Source organism: Chrysemys picta, chromosome 1 (genome assembly GCF_011386835.1).
Source record: "Chrysemys picta bellii isolate R12L10 chromosome 1, ASM1138683v2, whole genome shotgun sequence".
Taxonomy (NCBI): Eukaryota; Metazoa; Chordata; order Testudines; family Emydidae; genus Chrysemys; species Chrysemys picta.
This window is the reverse complement of record NC_088791.1, coordinates 333,210,688-333,229,705: the sequence shown is the minus strand read 5'-3', so window position 1 is coordinate 333,229,705 and position 19,018 is coordinate 333,210,688. Positions and strand designations below refer to the sequence as shown.

Sequence of the window (19,018 nt, the reverse complement as noted above, 5' to 3'; positions counted from 1 at the left end):
TCCCTTGGTCACACTGCCACACTTGTGGCGCTCAAGCTGGTGCTTCCTCTACATAAAAGAGAAGAGCAATCAGCAGAGCTTCTCCATGAAGGCTCGACTCTACAATTCGCTTCTCTCCATTGGTCTGCCAGAGCTCAGATCTGTTAACCTTCCAGACCCATTGCAAAGCCAATTTGTTCTCCAAAGCTTTAGAGAATGAGCTGGATGGGAATCTCATGTAGATAACTTAGAGCAGTGTTAATGAGACAGTGGGCCAGATCCTTAGTTGGTATAAATCGGCATAGTAGCTGTGAGGTGTTGGGTTGGTCTCACTCTCTCTCACCCAGGCCAACCTCACTTTTCATTCACTACACAGAAAAAGGGGGGGAAGGCTATCTGGAAGAGAAATAGGGAAAAACCCTCATGCTTTGCCATCACCAAGTTCTACAGAGGGCAAAGGAGGCTCCTCCTGAAAAAGAGACAAGATGGTCAGGTGGTTACAGAACTAATCTAGAATTGGGAGATTTGCATTCCAGTCCCTGCTCTGCCACAGAATTCCTGTGTGACCCGACACAAGTCACTTAACTTCTCCATGCTTCAGTTTTCCATCTGTAAAATGAGGACATACCACTTCCCTACCTCACAGGCATTTTGAGAAGATAAATACATTGAAGATTGTGAGGCGCACAGATATTATGGTGATGGGGGAGAATTAAGCTCTGGGAGAATCCTTTCCTCCACAGAGGGGCTGGAGGGCAATAATCACTTCAGTCTCTCTCTTCTCCAGGGCTGAGGAAAGGAAGAGGATTCTGCCATGCCCAGCATAAGCACAAGTCTGGAGTACGCCTGCTGGCTAATGTATCAGTTTCTGGCAGACCATGAGCGGAGCATACTAATTAATTCTCCATTAGCTATGCCTCTAGACCAGGTGGAGCTAATGCAATGCCTGTCAGCACACCAACTATGACCACGCAGAGAGAACAGCAGTGGCAACCTAATGAATAACCCTTCCTGCCTCAGAGCCTGAATATCACCCATAGAACGTCTGTAAGAGGTATCCATTTTGATTCTATCCTGCCCATGCAGTAAATTAAAGTCCTAATGGTGCTACATATCAAAAGAATTATAAGTAATCCCTACCAAAACAATGGTTCAGCAATCTAACTTCAAAAACAGTTCATTCTGGCCTTACAAATGTATATATTTCTGCCGTTCACTGAACACTGAGTTTTACACCATTGACGCTGCTCCAAGCACAGAGACTTACCCTTCCGTCTCTCAAATCTTTGTATCAAAAGTCTCAAACTTACGGTAGACTGTTGAATGGGTATCCAGGCAGGTGCTTCAACTGAGCATTTGTGGGAAGGGCATCTGCCATGGCTCTGCTGCAAATAAGTGAAAACGGCATTATACACAATACAGTATGTGCTTCAATCCTACGCACAAGGAGCTCCATTAAAAATGGAGCATCAATCTCATATTTGCATTTCCTAGCATTTGCTAGTACACATGAGACCTTTCAGAGTAATTTGCCATGTGTTAGAAATTAGACATGTAGGTCCCATTATTAAAAGGGCACTGAAATTTTACCCATTAGTTTTGCTGTGTATTTCACAGTTTTGAAGGTGACACAAACTGCATCCACTCTGAACCCCAAACAACTGCCATTTGGCATGTCTTAGCTCTGAAACCTTCAAAGAACAAGGACACAGGGCTTAGGCAGTAGTTAGGGTTTGGCTTTTAACTCTCATCTTCACGACAGGCTGTATGTCTCCCCATGTAAATTCATATTCTTTCTACCAATGATAACTCCAGCCTGAACCACCATCACCAACCTTATTTTCCAGCAGAAGTGTCTCTATACCAGTTTCTCTAAAGGCTTGTTTTGCGGCTCAGCAGAAAGCATGGCTTCCTATCCAAACTGGCTGGGGGGCAACTGTCTCAGAGTTGATATGATATGTCACTCCCACAATTCCCTAAAACCTGACTGCTGGAACAAAAGAACAAGGAGTTACTTTAAACTGTGTTTTCCCACATGGCAGTCCAATCCACTACCACTAGGACACTGGACAGCTCTCCCTGTAATTTCTCTTGCATTTGTTGGGATCCAGTTACATTTTACCTAAGGTTCCATGCCCTGGCAAGCCAATTAAAACTAATCACACAGTAGCTTGGGTCAGAGTCCCTGCAGAAACGTTCAGAATAATTTTGGGATCTCCCACCTCTATTCTTTGCTTTCATATAGGAATCAAACCATTATTTATTTGTTTCAATTGGAGGACTCGTGTAATTATGTGTGTTCCAGAAGCACAGAGGTGCAGATACAATGCAAGATGAAATTTCCTTTCATTTACAACTTAAGACAGGTATACTGCAAGCAACTGAACATAATTTTTTTCACACTGAGAACGTAGAACACAATCTCTGTGGGCAGTAAGTGATTTAGACTTCACATGGTTTTCAGCTTTGAGCCTGATGTGAACACATTAACTAATTGTGCTATATGAGGAACTGTACTGTGTTCTTTACCCACAAATAATAAAAGTGGTACAATGATAAATACCTTTCAAGCAAAGAAGTACAAGTCTCAGTTTCAGATATGTATTCCTCAAATCTCAAACCTGGTGATTACCGGTTTCTATATTTTCATATATATATGAAACACACACACACACACCTACCTCCAAGGCACATTAAAAAGAGGGACAAATTGCCAGCAAGAGGCTATTTACCATTAAACAAAATCTCTGAAAAATGTTCTTTAGTAGATGCTGAAAAGTCACCAGTATTATAGCAGTAATATACTATGGACGTGTTTTTATCTCCTAAAAGTAGAGGTGTGAATGTGGTAGCACATTATGTAACGTAATCAAAATAATAAAACCACAAATAGACTTTTATATATCTGATTGATTAGAGGCACTGTTAAGCTTTCTGGGGGGGTTTTCTTCTTAAAAGTTGTAGGTCTTGATTCTTTGGTCCCTACAGAGGCAGATGTAGGAACAATAATGACGACTTGCTCAGCACACAACTTTCAGATACTCATATCTTTGAAAAAAATCAAACCCATTTTTTCCAGTTGAAGTTTTTAATGCTGCAAAGGGAGACATCCATACAGCAACTCTTTGCCATGGGACTGCAGAGGCAGATCCCTTTGTAGGATCAGGGCTCAAGACCATAAGTTTCTCTCCAGTGAGTACTATTCCATGCCAAATGTAACTTTCAAACTTCTGCTATTTTCGTACCTTCATTAAAAAAAGAAAAAACATCACCAGAATGCTTTACAATAGTGTATTTTATTTTATACACTCTTAACTAAAACAGCTGCAGGGTGTTAAGTTGCAAAACAGCTTCTATTATAAAACCTTGTTTTTAGAAGTTCAAGACTTAAAAATACCTGTTGGGCAGAGTCCTACTAAGAAAAATTTCAGCCCCAAAGGCAAATGTTTCAGAAAGTGGTTTGCATCAGCAAGCACAGGCAAATAATGGAAATTTTTCTGCAGTCTTAACCACAGCAGATATTACTTGCACTTCCACAGAAGCCAGTGGGAGTTTTGCTAACATAGGGACTTCAGGTCCAGGTGAACTCCGACCACTTTCCAAAGGTAAACATAAACAAGGTGATGAAAATCCACCATGTTAAATTCTCTCTATTCCATCTAGCCCGAGGGAGCAAAGTTGTGTGTGGTTTAGTTTCTATATTTATTATTAATTTTAATATAGATTAAACGCATATGCTGTATGTTGCTATGTGGGAAAGCAATTTCAAATAAGTGATCTTTCTATTTAGACTGGAAAGTGGCAAGGTTTGTGTTTCTCCTTAGTTTGTGCAGGAATGAAGTTCATAATTTTTGGCCGGCCCCCAAGGAAGGAAGTCCTGTCTCCTGCACACATGAGCTTCATCCTTGAGATAGACAGTTTTTAAGGGTGGTTGTGGTCCCAGAAGAGGAAGAGTCCTTTAGGTGACCAGGTCCCCATCTATTTAGAGCCTTACAAATATGGAACGGCATTTTAAGCTTGTCTTAATGTTGTACAAGGATCCAGTGGAGCATATAAGGAGTTATCTGCTCTCACTGCTGCATTTTGCACCAGTTGCAGTTTTTTTTAGGTCTGATACTTTCAAGCTCAGGCAAACTGCTTTGGAATAATCTAGTTAGAAAGCAATGAACACCATGCATGATCAAGACCAGGCTGTGATCAACAAGAATGGAACACTAAATTCCTAGCCAATCGGAGGCAATAGAATGCCTTTCCCAAAGGTACTGATGCATACAAGTCCCAAATCAATGAGGAGTCTATTAAGAGCCCTGAACTGTAGACTGCCTTGATAATTCATGGGCAGAGATCATCAACTAGAGGAGACTGCATCATGGTAGTGAGCTCTTCGGCAATGTCATGCATTAAGTCCATGTTGATCGTATTTAGCTTTAACAAACTTCTCATCCATACACTGGTCTCAGCCAGATGCTGGCGTACCTAGGTTTTAGTGGTGTTCGCACCGGTGGTGAATGACAGATAAAGTTATATGGCGTTGGCATACAAATGGCACCTGAGCCCATGAAGTCTCACTCATTCTCCTAGTGGGACAATGGAGTTATTAGAACCTGTGGAATTCCACAGCTGAGTATTCTGGTGGCAGAGATGCATTTGCATACTAATACACACTGTGTGGAAGGACTGACACCATTTTAGTGGGTTTCCCTTTTCACCTTCCACAGGCATGATACCAGGATGCTGTGATCAGCCATATCTAATGCCGTGGAAGGGTCAAAGAGTGGGAGTATGGATTTCTGCCCATTATGCCAGGACAGCAAGAGATTATCCATCTGCCCCATGCCCAGTACCAAATCCTGTCCTGAAAGGCAATTGGGAAGGCCCTAGAATAGTGACTGTGGACAGATGTGTTTTGAGACATGGTTTCTGATTCTAAGCAAAGTAACTAAGAAACAAAGAGAAGGTTTGACACCAGACAGTAGTTGCACAGGTCTGTTGTATCTACAGAAAGTTTATTCAGGGCTGGCTGGATTGTAGCATGTGTTAAGGTGGGAGGTAGAATCCCAACGTCTGATTTGGAAAAGGAAATCAATCAGCAGGGGCCACAGTTGCTCATCAAAGGAAAAGACCATTCTTTGCAAGTGGTGGGTCATGTTTCTATCAGGCGGGCCAAGGCTTCCTGAAACATGGACAGATTGAATTCAGATATAATGGTATGGTTTTGGGCTAGTGCGTGGTGTCCAATTTCACACACTGTGACAAGAAGTCTTCCTAGATACTGATCTTCTTGGCGAAGAAAGAGGATAGTTCCAAAATAGCCTACTGACAAAATGAAGAGTCTCAGACCTGGCAAGTTATGACCACACACTTGCCGAACTATTGACATAATGACTCACCCATAAATACCCAATTCCTTCTCCTTGACCATGGTTCTCAGAAGCTTTGTGCCAGATGGAGAGAGATGGAAGGAAACAAATTAAAATACAAAGAATTTCTTCAAGCCTATGCTGAGGCTGTGTTGGCAGCCAAGACACCCTTCTCCTCCATTTCTGTACTGACCACCCAAAATGGCTTTACAGGATGGTGAACAACTTAACCAACGCTGGCTTGAAATCCACAGCAGAACACAGCATCACTTGCTGCAAGGAACTATCATCCTATCAACTGCATCCAGTAATGCACCTCGAATTATGTGCAACTGGACACCTACTAGGCATGGATAACTTGACAATCACATAGCAACACTCATTAATGCAGGAGCAGGTTCTCCTGCATTCCCCGTTCTGCTCATCACTTTTTACCTTGCGTTTATACATACAGCTTTCCAATGTTAGGTAGTATTAAACCCTAACCGCAACCACCTGAGCAGTTAATTGAACATTGTCTTCCTTGGTTCAAGGAGCCGTTGATAGATTTATAAAACAAATCACCTTTCTCTTCCATAGTTAAAATTGGTCTGGTAAAGACATCTCCCTGAGATCAGCACATTATAAGCTAATGATATCTAGTCAAAATTTCAGTTACACTAAACAAGGTCAATGCTTGGAAGAAACAAAATGCCATTCAGAAATGGAGATCAAAGTAACTCACTTCTATTCTTGCTGCTACCATAGAGACCAAGAAAAAAATGAATAGATTTAACAGACTTAATTCTTCCTGAAATTTATAATTAACTACAAGGGAAAAGGGACAATTACCATATTTCTAAAGAATAAAAGATAAAAAGTTGAGCTTTTGACAAGATATAATTACAAGACATATACAATGCACATTGGTTTGCTCTGTGTAATTTTCTTGAAGTTCCCAAAAGAAAGATTATTTTTTTCTCGAAAACACAACATGTACTTCATCAGTTTACATTTGTAATGTTCAGAATTCAAGTGCTAAAGACTAACAACAACTGGTATAATTCTACCAAAACTTAACACTGATAAATAAAGATTTGAAATAAATATACACCTCAATTATACACCCCATCTGTCTCACATCTATGAATATATTCTCTAGGTAAGATAAATGGTAATCAATGAGAAGCGTTTTCCTCCTTTTCTGAGATTGCATAGAGTAGCCAACAGTCACCCAATAGTAGTTAAAGCTGCCCACAAATACCACTTCAGTGTAGAATTTAGTAAATTACATGTAAATTGCATGGAATCAGCACTATTAAATTTTTAAGATCTGGCAGGAAAACACCCCAGTTTGAAATGCTCATCAGGACGTAATAATGGCTTTAGAAAAATAGTTCAATTTTATCTAAATTTGAATATTTGAGAAACTGAACAAAAACATGAAATTTGCTTTGTTTGAGGTTTTTTCACAGACTTGAAGTTTGGCACAAAAATCTTCAGCAGACCACGTTCTGGTTTATAACTGAGAATGTACATTTATTTATCCCAGAAACTCAGTTGTGAAAGTAGAGGATGCACATTCATGTGCAATCCAACAGAATATTCACCTGAACTCCTGCAAAGAGAAACCAATAAACATTGGACTGAGGAAGTTAACACTGTTATGAAGTCTCCCCATGAGTAAGTAGAACTATGGTTATTATTTGTGTGATACCCAGATAAATTTACAGCTATTTATAATTTATTAATAATAACGAGCCAGATCCTCTGTTCATGTAAGCGATCATAGCTAGATTGAGTTCTGAAAGGTTACGCCTATTTACATCAACTTTATTTTTATGAGACCCAGTGGGATTACTCACATGTATATATTAATTATTCTATTTGATTTTACCTGCTCTTGTCATTGCAGGATCAAATGCAAAATTAAGACAACAATGCTCTGTATGGAGTTACTCCAGATTTACATCAGTGTAAGGAAGAGAAAAATCAGACCCATTCTCTTGAATGGAGTAACTATACCATGTTAATAACTGCAGGGCTGGCTCTTTTCACTAATCATTCACTGATGTATGATCAGAATCTGGCCTGTATTTATGGGCCAGATATTCAGCTCTGACAGATGACTCAAAGAGGGGGTGATAGATGTATCTAGCTCACCTCTCTTCTCTCCTGATGGAAGTCAGGAGCCCATCCAGCCCCTGTTATAATTTAGAGCAGCCTAAGAGGTCGCTGTATGTTACGCCAGCTGAAATGGTCCCCTGTGGCCACTCTGATGTCAGAGGATTGTCAGAGCATGATGCACACCAACCATGGCCCCATCATGTTCCCTCTCATGCTCCCAGAACACCTCCCCTGCTGGGTGGGCCAGAAATGGGATCCAACTGTGCTGCCTTTATGGCACTCAAGGATTCCCCTGCACCAGGGAAATCCCCAGCAAACTGACAGCAGGTAAAGAATCCAGCCTTACATGCCTGTACATTGCCAAGTATGGCACAATAGAAACAACATATAGTAATAGTATGATTGATGCATGTTGGCAACATGAAAACATACTAGCCCCAGGCACAGAATCTATTGCTCACCCTTACAATGATGCCGATAGAAAGTTGAGTTCTAAACTCTGGCTGTCCCTCTCTGAGTGGCGCTAGTTGGGAAAGGAGAGCTGTTGCTGAAGAATGAAGTGTTTGGGACCAGTGTGCTTTGTAGCGCTCCTCGTTTCTGCTTTAGAAAGGAACTGTATTTGCTCGCTCCAACACCTACTGCAGAGCACTAGTAGGAGCGTTGGGGGTGGGAAAGGCCTGATCAGACCCCCAAAACGACTGGTTATGCCCCCGTGAAGTCATGGAGCATCCAACCTACAAGCCAAGCCTCGGGATGGCACTCAAGAGAGCAGCACCTCATCATGCTGCCTGGTTCCTGTGTCAGTGTGTTGGGTGTGGAAGAGGCACCCTGCACTGCCTTCCTCTCTTGGAACTTTGACACCACCTGCTCAAGGCAAGGCAGAGTTTTGCCCTAATTATATTTATTGGTGCTGCCTGTTAGAATATAAATATATTGCCAGATCACCAGGAGCTAATACAATAAAAGAAAGAAAGAAAGAAAGAAAGAAAGAAAGAAAGAAAGAAAGAAAGAAAGAAAGAAAGAAAGAAAGAAAGAAAGTTCTTGTCCAGTCAGATTCTGCAAGGCTGGATTTCATGTGATAAACATTTGGTACTGATTATCTCAGTAAATAAGCATATGACCCTGCTCCTGGCAACATTAAGAGATACCGTTCTTTCCCCCACTTCTTCCTTGTAAACATTTGAATGAATTAAGCCCTTGTAAAAGGTGCTAGACTGACAGCCTTAGAGAGAGGAGTCTTATTAATTTACAGAACTGGACTGGAGCAATAAAAGATTCTCCACATAGCCATGCTCAGGAAATATTCAGGACTGACTGGACCCGTAGGCTCACTCCTGGGATTGTCAACAAAGTTGGGTGATAGCAGTTTTTGTGATGTGCACATCCGTCCATTCGGAAATGGACTGAGACCTTCACACTCATTGCACATAGATCACCAAAGACCCAGGGTCATTTTACCCCTAACATCAAGGATGTTAAACTAACCCCTTACTAATTTAAACTGCTCTGCCGTGACAGGTGAATCCCATTTCTGAGGTAAACATGTATTTACATGAATGTGCAGCCCACGTGTTCTGCTTTCCAGGATTAACACAGCATTCCAGTTGAAGTTGACAGTCAGACCTCAGTGCAGGAGTAGTATTAACAGAACAATCACTATTTTCAACCCATATTTTACTTTCTTAGCTGAGAAAAAGCCAAGCTATATAATATAATCTGGCCTGGCCTATCTGCAGCCCCTTATCTGGCTCACAAGAGGGAGAGGGCAAAAGGTGGAACCTTCCTGCCTTCTTTCCCTCAGAGCACTGAGCAGACACTTATGCAGCTGCTACTACACAAACTGTCTCCCAAAGGCAGAATGGCTGGACACAAAGCTGGTAGAAAGTGGAGAGGAGTGCATGCTGCATTTTCCTAAGAGGTGGCAGAGTAGGCCTGTTCTTGTGCTCTCTGTGAACCTTCTTGATGCTCCCGCTGGAGCGGAACAGCTCCATGCAACCCTCAAGGGTATGTCTACACTGCAGCTGGGAGCAAGTCTGGGGTAGACAGACTTATACTAGCCGAACTTGAGCTAGGGCACTAAAAATAGCAGTGTGGACACTGCGGCTTGGGATAGGGCTTGGGCTCTCAAGCCTACAGGGCTAGACGGGCTTGAGAACCTGAACTCCTGTTATTTTTACTGAATTCTATTGACAAAATAATACCACAAATCCATGGGGCTTATGTATCAGCAAAAAATAAGCTAAATTAAGGACATGATCAATTCAAATAAACAAGAAGCCCATAAAAAAGCCCTGATTCAGCATTTGTCTGGCTCGTGTTCAATAAGTATATGGGGACAGCAACAAAATAAAATCAAGCAGGCACATTTTGAGGTATTGAGAACATTCAACTTATTGTTTCGGGGGTAGTTACATTTTTGCTGGGAAAAAACCTGTTTAAATAGAAATCAAGATTTGGGGCAAGTCTTTAACAAGTACAATCCACTGGGTTGTTGCATTTATAGGGGTCTAAATAATACCTTCAGGTATATTACACACCAATTTAAAAAGCATATTTATTGCACCACTCTTGACTTGACCACTCTCTGTACATTATTTTCTATAAACTGGAAATGCTGGAAATGCTGCAAATACCACAGTAAATTTAACTACCATGTGTTGACTTTTTAATAGCACTGACTGTCTGCACCTTAAGTAAATTTATGTTCCCTTTGTATTATTTTCAAAGCCTGAGGAAAAAACTGAATATTTACTATCTCTTCATATTAAGATCCACATCTCCGAAGGTGGCCATGACAGTTACATGCACAAATCAGGTTAATGGATGCCTAAATATGTGTAATTACCTGATTTTAGGCTAAAAATGACCATTTTGACACATAAATGCAAGATTTGTGGATATAATGTGTGTGCAACAATTTTATCAAATATCAAATGCACTGAGCCAAATTCTGCTCTCGTGAATCTTGGAGTTATGACTTCAATGGAGTTATTCCAGATACACACTGATGTAAACATTACCAGAATTTGGGCCAGTATAGCATAAAACCGTTGACATAGCTATTTTAATACCGTGCAGAAAAAACACAGGGGAAATATCTATAAAATATGTATTCCAAGTTATTGCAACTTTTTTAATACTTCGAAGCTTTTAATTGCTGCAGGAATCACTCACTGCCCACTTTTATAGGGTAATGCAGAGTTCCAAAGGGTGCAGACACGCACTTTGGACTGATGCCCAGTTGTTCTCCATGGTTCCATCCAACTCTACCACCAGTGACTTGCTGCAGAGACAGGATATTCAATCTGCCTTCCCCTGCTCACTTCACCTTGAGCGCTTGACTTGCTGGTTCATGTATCTACCAGTATAGTCAGTGAGGTAAGAGGTACAGGAGGCAGATCTGATGGGAGGAACGATATAATGGATATGTGGAAGTGGAGGACCTGCTTATAACTGAGGGAGTGAAATGGTTGTGATCCCACGTATGTTACTCTCCACAGGGCCCCATGGAATGCAGGGTTGACTCAGTTCACATGTTCATCATCAGTTCATAGAGCAATTGTGTCAGAGGCAGCTTGTTGTTGTTGTTAATAAAAAGAAGGCCAGAATCCGCTCTCAAGTACACCAAATGCAGACTAGCTCTACTGCAGTCAGCAAAGTTATTTATTACATGTGTCAGCACCAACCTTAGGGGCTGTCAAAGCCTACAGCTGCAAGTCCCCACCTGGAGACCTAGAAATGTCAGAGCTAATCCAAGCTCTTAAAGAAGCATCTAACCATTTTCCTTGCAAAGGCAGCCTCAAAAATGTAAACTGAACATTAGGGCTGAAAGTGCGCACTGAATATTTTATAAAGACCTGGAGTTATTCTGAGACCCCTGACACAGTTCCCCAGTGCTGGCCTTTGAGTTCCATGAAATCAATAGCTACAAGTCCCTCAATTATGTGACTGTAGGACAGCCCTACCCAGACTCCTCCCAATGACACGAGAGTTGGCACCGGCACCATCTCATCTGCTAAATGCAGCTAAACTGTCTCATTAGCTGAACTGAATGTCTGACCTCTGGCCACAAGGAGGAGCAGATAGCATGAGTCCAGGCATGGTCTGAAGGCAAAGGACTCCTGTTTTCTAATCCCAACTAGGGTGACCAGATGTCCTGATTTTATAGGGACAGTCCCGATTTTTGGGTCTTTTTCTTATATGGGGTCCTATTACCCCTATTTCCCCCCACCCCTGTCCCGATTTTCACATTTGCTGTCTGGTCACCCTAATCCCAGCACTGAGTTCAATTACCTCTGTGACCTAACTCAAAGTCACTTTATCTTTCTGTCTTAGTTTCCCCACCTGCAAGAGACGAAGAACAACACTTACCTACCGCACAAGGGTGACGGTGATAGTCATTAATGAACTGCTATTCTTAGACATATTGTTATTGCTAGACTGCTGGTGTATTGAGACCATTGCTCATCATACTGGCCAGTATTGTGTCACTGTTACCTTGTGCTTCCACATCTCTTGGCTGCATCCACCTGCTGTCTTTCTTATACTTAGACTACATGCTCTTCAGATCAAGGACCATCTCTTTGGAACTGGGACTTTTAGGTATTACCGTGATACAAACAAGTATTATTATTTACACAATACTCAAAATGTTCTTGTCACCATACACAGCAAAAACACTCAGTAAAACACTACACAAACACTGAAATTCACCAGAATTCACCTCAAGCCCTCTGTCAGATAGGGGATTCCCAGAACCCCCGCTTATTCAGACAACTCTCCTTTACAAATGTTGGCACCAAGTGTGAACCCCAATACAAGTATTTCAGTTCCGCCTCTTCTGCCACAAAACGCCAACAGTGACCTAAAAATGCCTCCCATCATTTTATAATAAATTAGTTCACTAAGTTTGGGGAGGTCCCACAAAAATCCTTTTACTTAGCCCTCCCCTCAAATCAGTGACACACATAGAGGTGCGATGATGCAAGGAGTCACTTAAATACGTATTTGGGGGGGGGGGGTGGATGGGATTGTTTAGAAGGCCAATTCAAAAATGCTAAGGTTGCCTCTGACACTGGTGTAATACAGCAGCATTCAGACCAATGCATTTTGATTTTTAAGGCCTAGAGATACAAATCAAAGCTATGTTTTGCCCAAGAAAGCCACATAAGCTACAGAAACTTGCTACTCTCCAATCAGAAATGTTGTTGCTATCTAAACTACATCTGATTGGCTTCTCTAAAATGCTAGGACATATAATACAATGCTCAGATTTTTAAAAAATAACATGATTGCCTGTTCCCACCTTTAAAGAATAAGCTGGCATGATATGTTGAGACTATATGTGCATTTTAACATCTATTTTGAAACTGCTCCAGTACTACAGATATTAATATACACAAGCAAAGTCTAAGGTAAAATATCAAATCATTTTCCTTTTATAAATAAAAAACACCACCACATCATTTAGGTATAGAAACAAACAGTGTAACCCTCAGATAAAGAGAATAAAATGCCCATTGAAGCAAGGAGTACTTATTTTATCTTGCAACCTGAGACACTACATACCCACTCTGTTTAATTACAGGAACAGAATAATAGCAGAAAGATATGCACCCAAAACAGTAATGTTTCAGTCCTACCTTGGTTGTGACAATGCACAGACAATCCATTCTGCAAATCTCCACAGGAGTGTATGTAAATCATAAATCAGCAAGGTTGAGGAAAGGCTTTTGAAACAGCATGAACAGAACCAGAGACTTGAATCTGCACAGCCTGCTTTTCCAATAGGGGCCCTCATAAGAAACTCGAGTCCTCCTCCACAATGCTAAAGGCAGTCATGATTCTCACAGGGATCTGAAAATCCACTAGAAATCATCTCAAGCAAAACTTCCAGGTGGCTTGTTAAGCTTGATTGCTGCATTGTTCAATCTGTGATCAAAATATTCTGTTAAATAGTATGCAGGATTCTAATTGGGAATATGAGAACCACAACAAGCACAAAAGAGCAAAAGCATCACATTTCAGCTCTGGCTCTGATTACACAGTTCTGATCTGCTGTTCCAGTATACCCATAAGATTTCCTTTTCCAAGTCTCTCTCTCCTCTTCTTTCCTGCTAATTCTGAATAAGCACAACATACACAACTACTGGGCCCATCTATCAAAGTGCTGTCACTTTTCTGCCAAAACAACTGCTTTTGGTTGTAAAGGTTTTTATTAGGCGCCTGATTCCTATGAACACTTGAAGTGCATGATTGAAACACTAAGGTGTACACGCCGGTTCATGCGTCACATCTACAATCACTCAGAGTTACTAGGGCGGATTCTGAATCAGGAAGTGAATATAACAGCTGGATGATAAGAACGTTCAGAACATATAACAAAAAAATGGTCAGGTTAGTAAAAAAAGTTAACTGCCTATTTACACAGGCATGCAACGCCCTGGGGTGCAATGTTTGTATAACTGTAGTTCACTGCACACAGAAAAAAAACCTCTTTATACATTACATAAAACTAGAGGGACTTTTTTTTAAGTTATGAAGAAAACTTCAAAGTTTTTAATTAAAAGAACACCCCAAAAGGACAGTTTTAAAACTCCTCAAATTCTTTCCCAAACTTTCTGTGGATCCTTGTCAGCATCAGAGGCTTAATCTGCTCATTTCATGTCCTCTCTGAGTTGCTAACAGTCCTGCAATCTCCCATAGAAAACGGGGTAGCCACAAAGCCCCTACCTTTCTTGCAGCGATGCTGGTGTAGAGCTTGCCTTTGAGGTGTCTGACATGAATCATGCTGAGTAAGAAAGCTCTCTGTCAGCTCTTAAAGTCTTCCCTCTCTTATAGAGAGAGACAGAGAGAGAGAAGGGGAAAGATATGTAAAATGAAAGCTCTGGCTGAAGAGAGAGGAAAAATCAATGCCTCCTATTCACTGGGAAAAAAAATACAGCCAACTGGACCGTTGACAGCAACAAGAGGAAACGTCTAGACACCCATACATTACAATTCACCTTTTCAATCTATCGGATAGCACACTTTCCCCATGGGTGCTATGCTGAGAATCTCTCGTTCTCACTCAGCTAAAGTATGTTTTCAATTTAAAAAAAAAACTTTTTCAAGAAAAATACGGAACATATAAGAGTCATCTCCCTTCCACAAATTATCAAGGTTATAACCATAATATACTCAAAATTGCTAAAGAAGCAAGAAGTTCAGGAAATGACACACAGTTATTTTGCCAACATGAGGTCACTGCTACCAAAGTTTTTAAAAAATCCATAGCGAATCAGACATGTGGTCAGAATCAGACAGCAACCAAAAGAACCCCCCCTCCCCACAAACTATTAAACTTTTACAGGATATAAAATCTTAAAAGGAGACTCTCCACAGCTTTTAGGGCTTTTAAGACACTTTAATGTCTTCTGAACAACTTCACTGTTTGTGCAGAAAACTGGATTTTTTTAGGTGACACATTGGAGCCTGTATGTTTAGTCCATGCTGTGGTTTATTCCATTAGTCAACAATTTTATTAAAAAACTGGCTTAAAGAATCATTGAACATTTCTTGCATCACTTGGCCCACGTACCACTGAAGGGCCAATTAACTTATTATATGGTCTCACCAAAGCCCTGTTTGTAATCTGGGCAGGGTAAATGGGAATCCAAACAACTCTAAAACAGGGAGGGATTTGACACCCACATTTACAACAAATTATAAATAATAAAATAAATAAATAAATAAATAATAAACAACACCTTCATTTGATTTCCTTTGTGCTCCTCTATCTGTTGCATTCAATCTATTACAGGAAGGTTGTGTGAATTGCTTCCATTTTAAAAAATTACTTAATGACTTGGCTGTAAAAATTCACTCCATACTCAAAAACTGGTTACCAGGATACATTTCCAAACATATCTCTAACGGCCTGATCTGCAAACACACATGTGAACAACTCTATTCCTGTAAGTAGTCCCATTGGACTCATGATCCTATTTACAGATTATTACATGAAAATTGGAGCAATGGAACTCAGTGAGGCTACTTACATAAGTAAAGTGATCCACAGATTTCATCTACACTCCAATTTGTGCAAATCCTGCATACAAACCATAGTCTCCATGTGTAAAATCAACCACTGTGTGCATGCAAAAGTGTGGGGTTTCCTTGTACAATACACAAGTTTAGTGTGTGCTCATGTCTCCTTCATCCTCCTTTAGCTTACAGTAGAATAGACTTGTGCTTCTGGGGCTGAAGGTCCCTGTTTGATCCTCCCAGATGACCATTGTGTCTGTATGTATGAGGTCACCATTTGTTCCACATGCATGAACAGTAAGCAAGATAAAGCCAGTGCTGCATTGGCAGGGAAGCTGACTGATTCAGTGGTTCAAATTTTTTTTTTCAAGCTGTAAATCACAAACCACCTCTCCATGCAACCTCTCAATCCCTATTCCAAAAGTGCCCTCCAGCAACTATCCTGTTCAGATGCATTAAGCATACAAGCAATATTGGGGAACAATATTTAAGAGACATGATGAAAGCACACTTATTTGAACATGGTGGATTCAGCTACTTCATTATATCCTTCCAAAGGTAAACCTTTGCTGTTTATTTCTTCTCTTTGAATGTTTGATTTTACATTTATTAGCACCAATTCTCCCTACATTGCCAGCATCCCCCACTACTCCATTTTCTGTAGATCATTTTGCAATGTGGTTCTATCCTCCTGTATGTTCTCCACCTCTTCAATTTTCATGTTAACTATAAATATGATCATGACTGAATTACACTATAGAAACACCTGACAAAATTTAGCTATGAAGCAGCCACCTAGGGAGAAAGACTATTTTAGTTGTTCCTGTGGTAGGGCTGTCAATTAAACGCAGTTAACTCACGCAATTAATTCAAAAAAATTAATCACGATTAATCACACTGTTAAACAATAGAATACCAAATGAAATGTATTAAATATTTTTGGATGTTTTTCTAGTTTCAAATACATCGATTTCAATTACAACACAGCATACAAAGTGTACAGTGTTCACTTTATATTATTTTTGATTACAAATATTTGCACTGTAAAAATGATAAACAAAAGAAATGGTATTTTTCAATTCACCTCCTACAAGTACTGTAGTGCAATTTCTTCATCATGAAAATGCAACTTGCAAATGTAGGGTTTTTTTGTTACATAACTGCACTCAAAAACAAAACAATGTAAAACTTTAGCGCCTACAAGTCCATTCAGTCCTACTTCTTGTTCAGCCAATCACTAAGAGAAACAAGTTTGTTTACATTTACAGGAGATAATGCTGCCCACTTCTTAATTATAATGTCACCTGAAAGTAAGAACAGGCGTTCGCATGACACTGTTGTAGTTGGCGTCGCAAGATATTTATATGCCAAATGCACTAAAGATTCATGTGCATCTTCATGCTTCAGCCATTGTTCCAGAAAATAATGCGTTAATTAAATTTGTGACTGAACTCCTTGGGGGATAATTGTATGTCTCCTCCTCTGTTTTACCCACATTCTGCAATATATTTCATGTTATAGCAGTCTCAGATGATGAGAACACTTTCACTGCAAATTTGACAAAATGCAAAGAAGATACCAATGTGAAATTTCTAAAGATAGCTACAGCACTCGACCCAAGATTTAAGAATCTGAAATGCCTTCCAAAACCTGAGAGGGATGAGGTGTGGAGCATGCTTTCAGAAGTCTTAAAAGAGCAACACTCTGATGCAGAAACTACAGAACCCAAACCACCAAAAAAGAAAATCAACCTTCTGCCGGTGGCTTCTGACTCAGATGATGAAAATGAACATGCGTCGGACCACACTGCTTTGGATCGTTATTGAGCAGAACCCGTCATAAGCATGGACGCATGTCCTCTGGAATGGTGGTTGAAGCGTGAAGGGACATATGAATCTTTAGCACATCTGGCACGTAAATATCTTGTGACGCCGGCTACAACAGTGCCATGCAAACGCCTGTTCTCACTTTCAGCTGACATGGTAAAAAAGCAGCAAGCAGCATTATCTTCTGCAAATGTAAACAAACTTGTTTGTCTGAGCGATTGGCTGAACAAGAAGTAGGACTGAGTGGACTTGTAGGCTCTAAAGTTTTACATTGTTTTATTTTTGAATGAAGGTTTTTTTGTACATAATTCTACATTTGTAAGTTCAACTTTCATGATAAAGAGATTGCACTACAGGACTTGTATTAGGTGAATTGAAAAATATAATTTCTTTTGTATTTTACAGTGCAAATATTTGTAATAAAAATTAAATATAAAGTGAGCACTGTATACTTTGTATTCTGTGTTGTAATTGAAATTAATATATTTGAAAATGTAGAAAACATCCAAAAACATTTAAATAAATGGTATTCTATTCTTGTTTAACAGCGCGATTAATCGCGATTAATTTTTTTAATCGCTTGACAGCCCTAATAGCTTGTAAAAAAAACCCAAGATATAATACAACGTAAAACCAAGAGAAAGGTTTACATGATTTTTTATTAATATTCTATTAAAACAGTGTTTTTAAAGAATTTTCTGGAATTTTTGAAACTCAAATCCGGCAGCGCTAAGAATTTCAAAGCGAAATTGACTGACAAACAAAACTGTAACAGGCAGTATTGTTAAATCTGAGTGAAAAACAAGAAGTAAACAAAAGGCACTGGAAGTTCAGCAATTTTGAAAATCAGACCACTTATTCAGAAACCTAATATCAGGCACCCATTTTTTAAAATCTTGGTCTTAAGTCTTTTGTATTTCATGACATCTGTCATTCTGTGTTGACATTTTATTTGTCAAATTGCCAAGTGCTTGTCCAGCACGCTAAGCACCATATATATATAGAATACATTGGTAAATACATCACTTTTACAAATATGGACAGGGATTTCTTTAATTTGGTGGATCTCAAATTGTGGACCGGGGAGCACCTGCTAGTGACATGCAAATTGCTGGCTGGTCACATAGTGCTAGATCCTTCCCCTTGTTTCCTGTTGCTAGACTGCATTCAAAGTAGCTAAAAATAGCTCAATTTCTTTCCCAATGTTTCTTTTTAACAAAAGCAATTGATGTACTTGGCCATAATGGGACAGCCCTTCTAGTCAGGGTTCATCTGGGCACCCAATTAGCACAAGGCTAATGTGGGCTATGATTGGTTTGTTATTGGATCACCACTGGGAGGAAGGGGTCTGAGCAATCATGTATGGGAGGAGAAATGGCTCTGAAACAATCTCTCAGTTAAGATGTGGTCCATGCTACGGAAAAGTTTGGGAACTCGTAAATTAGTAGCTCCCCTACAGGTATCCCTCCTGATGGTTTCTATAATTAAAGGCTAAACCCAGAACAAAATGTAAAAGAGGGAAAAATTAAATCAACAGCTCATGAGACTTTGGGTCAAAAAGTAAAAATGAAGGTCAATGCAAATGCAATTCTGCTCCTTATGGCCGCAGCAGCTCCCGACAGTAGTAGATCTCCTGTGGTTTTACTGCACGGGTAATATTTTCCACTGTGCACCTGTAAAGGGGACCACTCACCACAGGAGCACCTCCTTGTAGCCAGGTAT

At 40.1% G+C, this 19,018-nt stretch overlaps 1 protein-coding gene across 9 annotated transcripts in view; it reads right to left on the bottom strand.

Moving 5' to 3' along the window:
• DLG2 (discs large MAGUK scaffold protein 2) overlaps positions 1–19,018 on the bottom strand; it is a 1,449,438-nt gene that overhangs the window by 1,192,922 nt on the left and 237,498 nt on the right. For 7 of the 9 annotated variants that reach the window (XM_005287552.5, XM_005287553.5, XM_005287554.5 and 4 more), the window contains one exon: positions 1,290–1,364. The exons of 1 other annotated variant lie outside the window; for it this stretch is intronic. In XM_005287552.5, coding sequence (XP_005287609.1) covers positions 1,290–1,364 — 75 coding nt within the window. Of the gene's footprint in view, positions 1–1,289; positions 1,365–13,087; positions 13,405–19,018 lie in introns of those variants that run through there. One more of the 9 variants, XM_005287562.5, reaches the window with a different exon arrangement.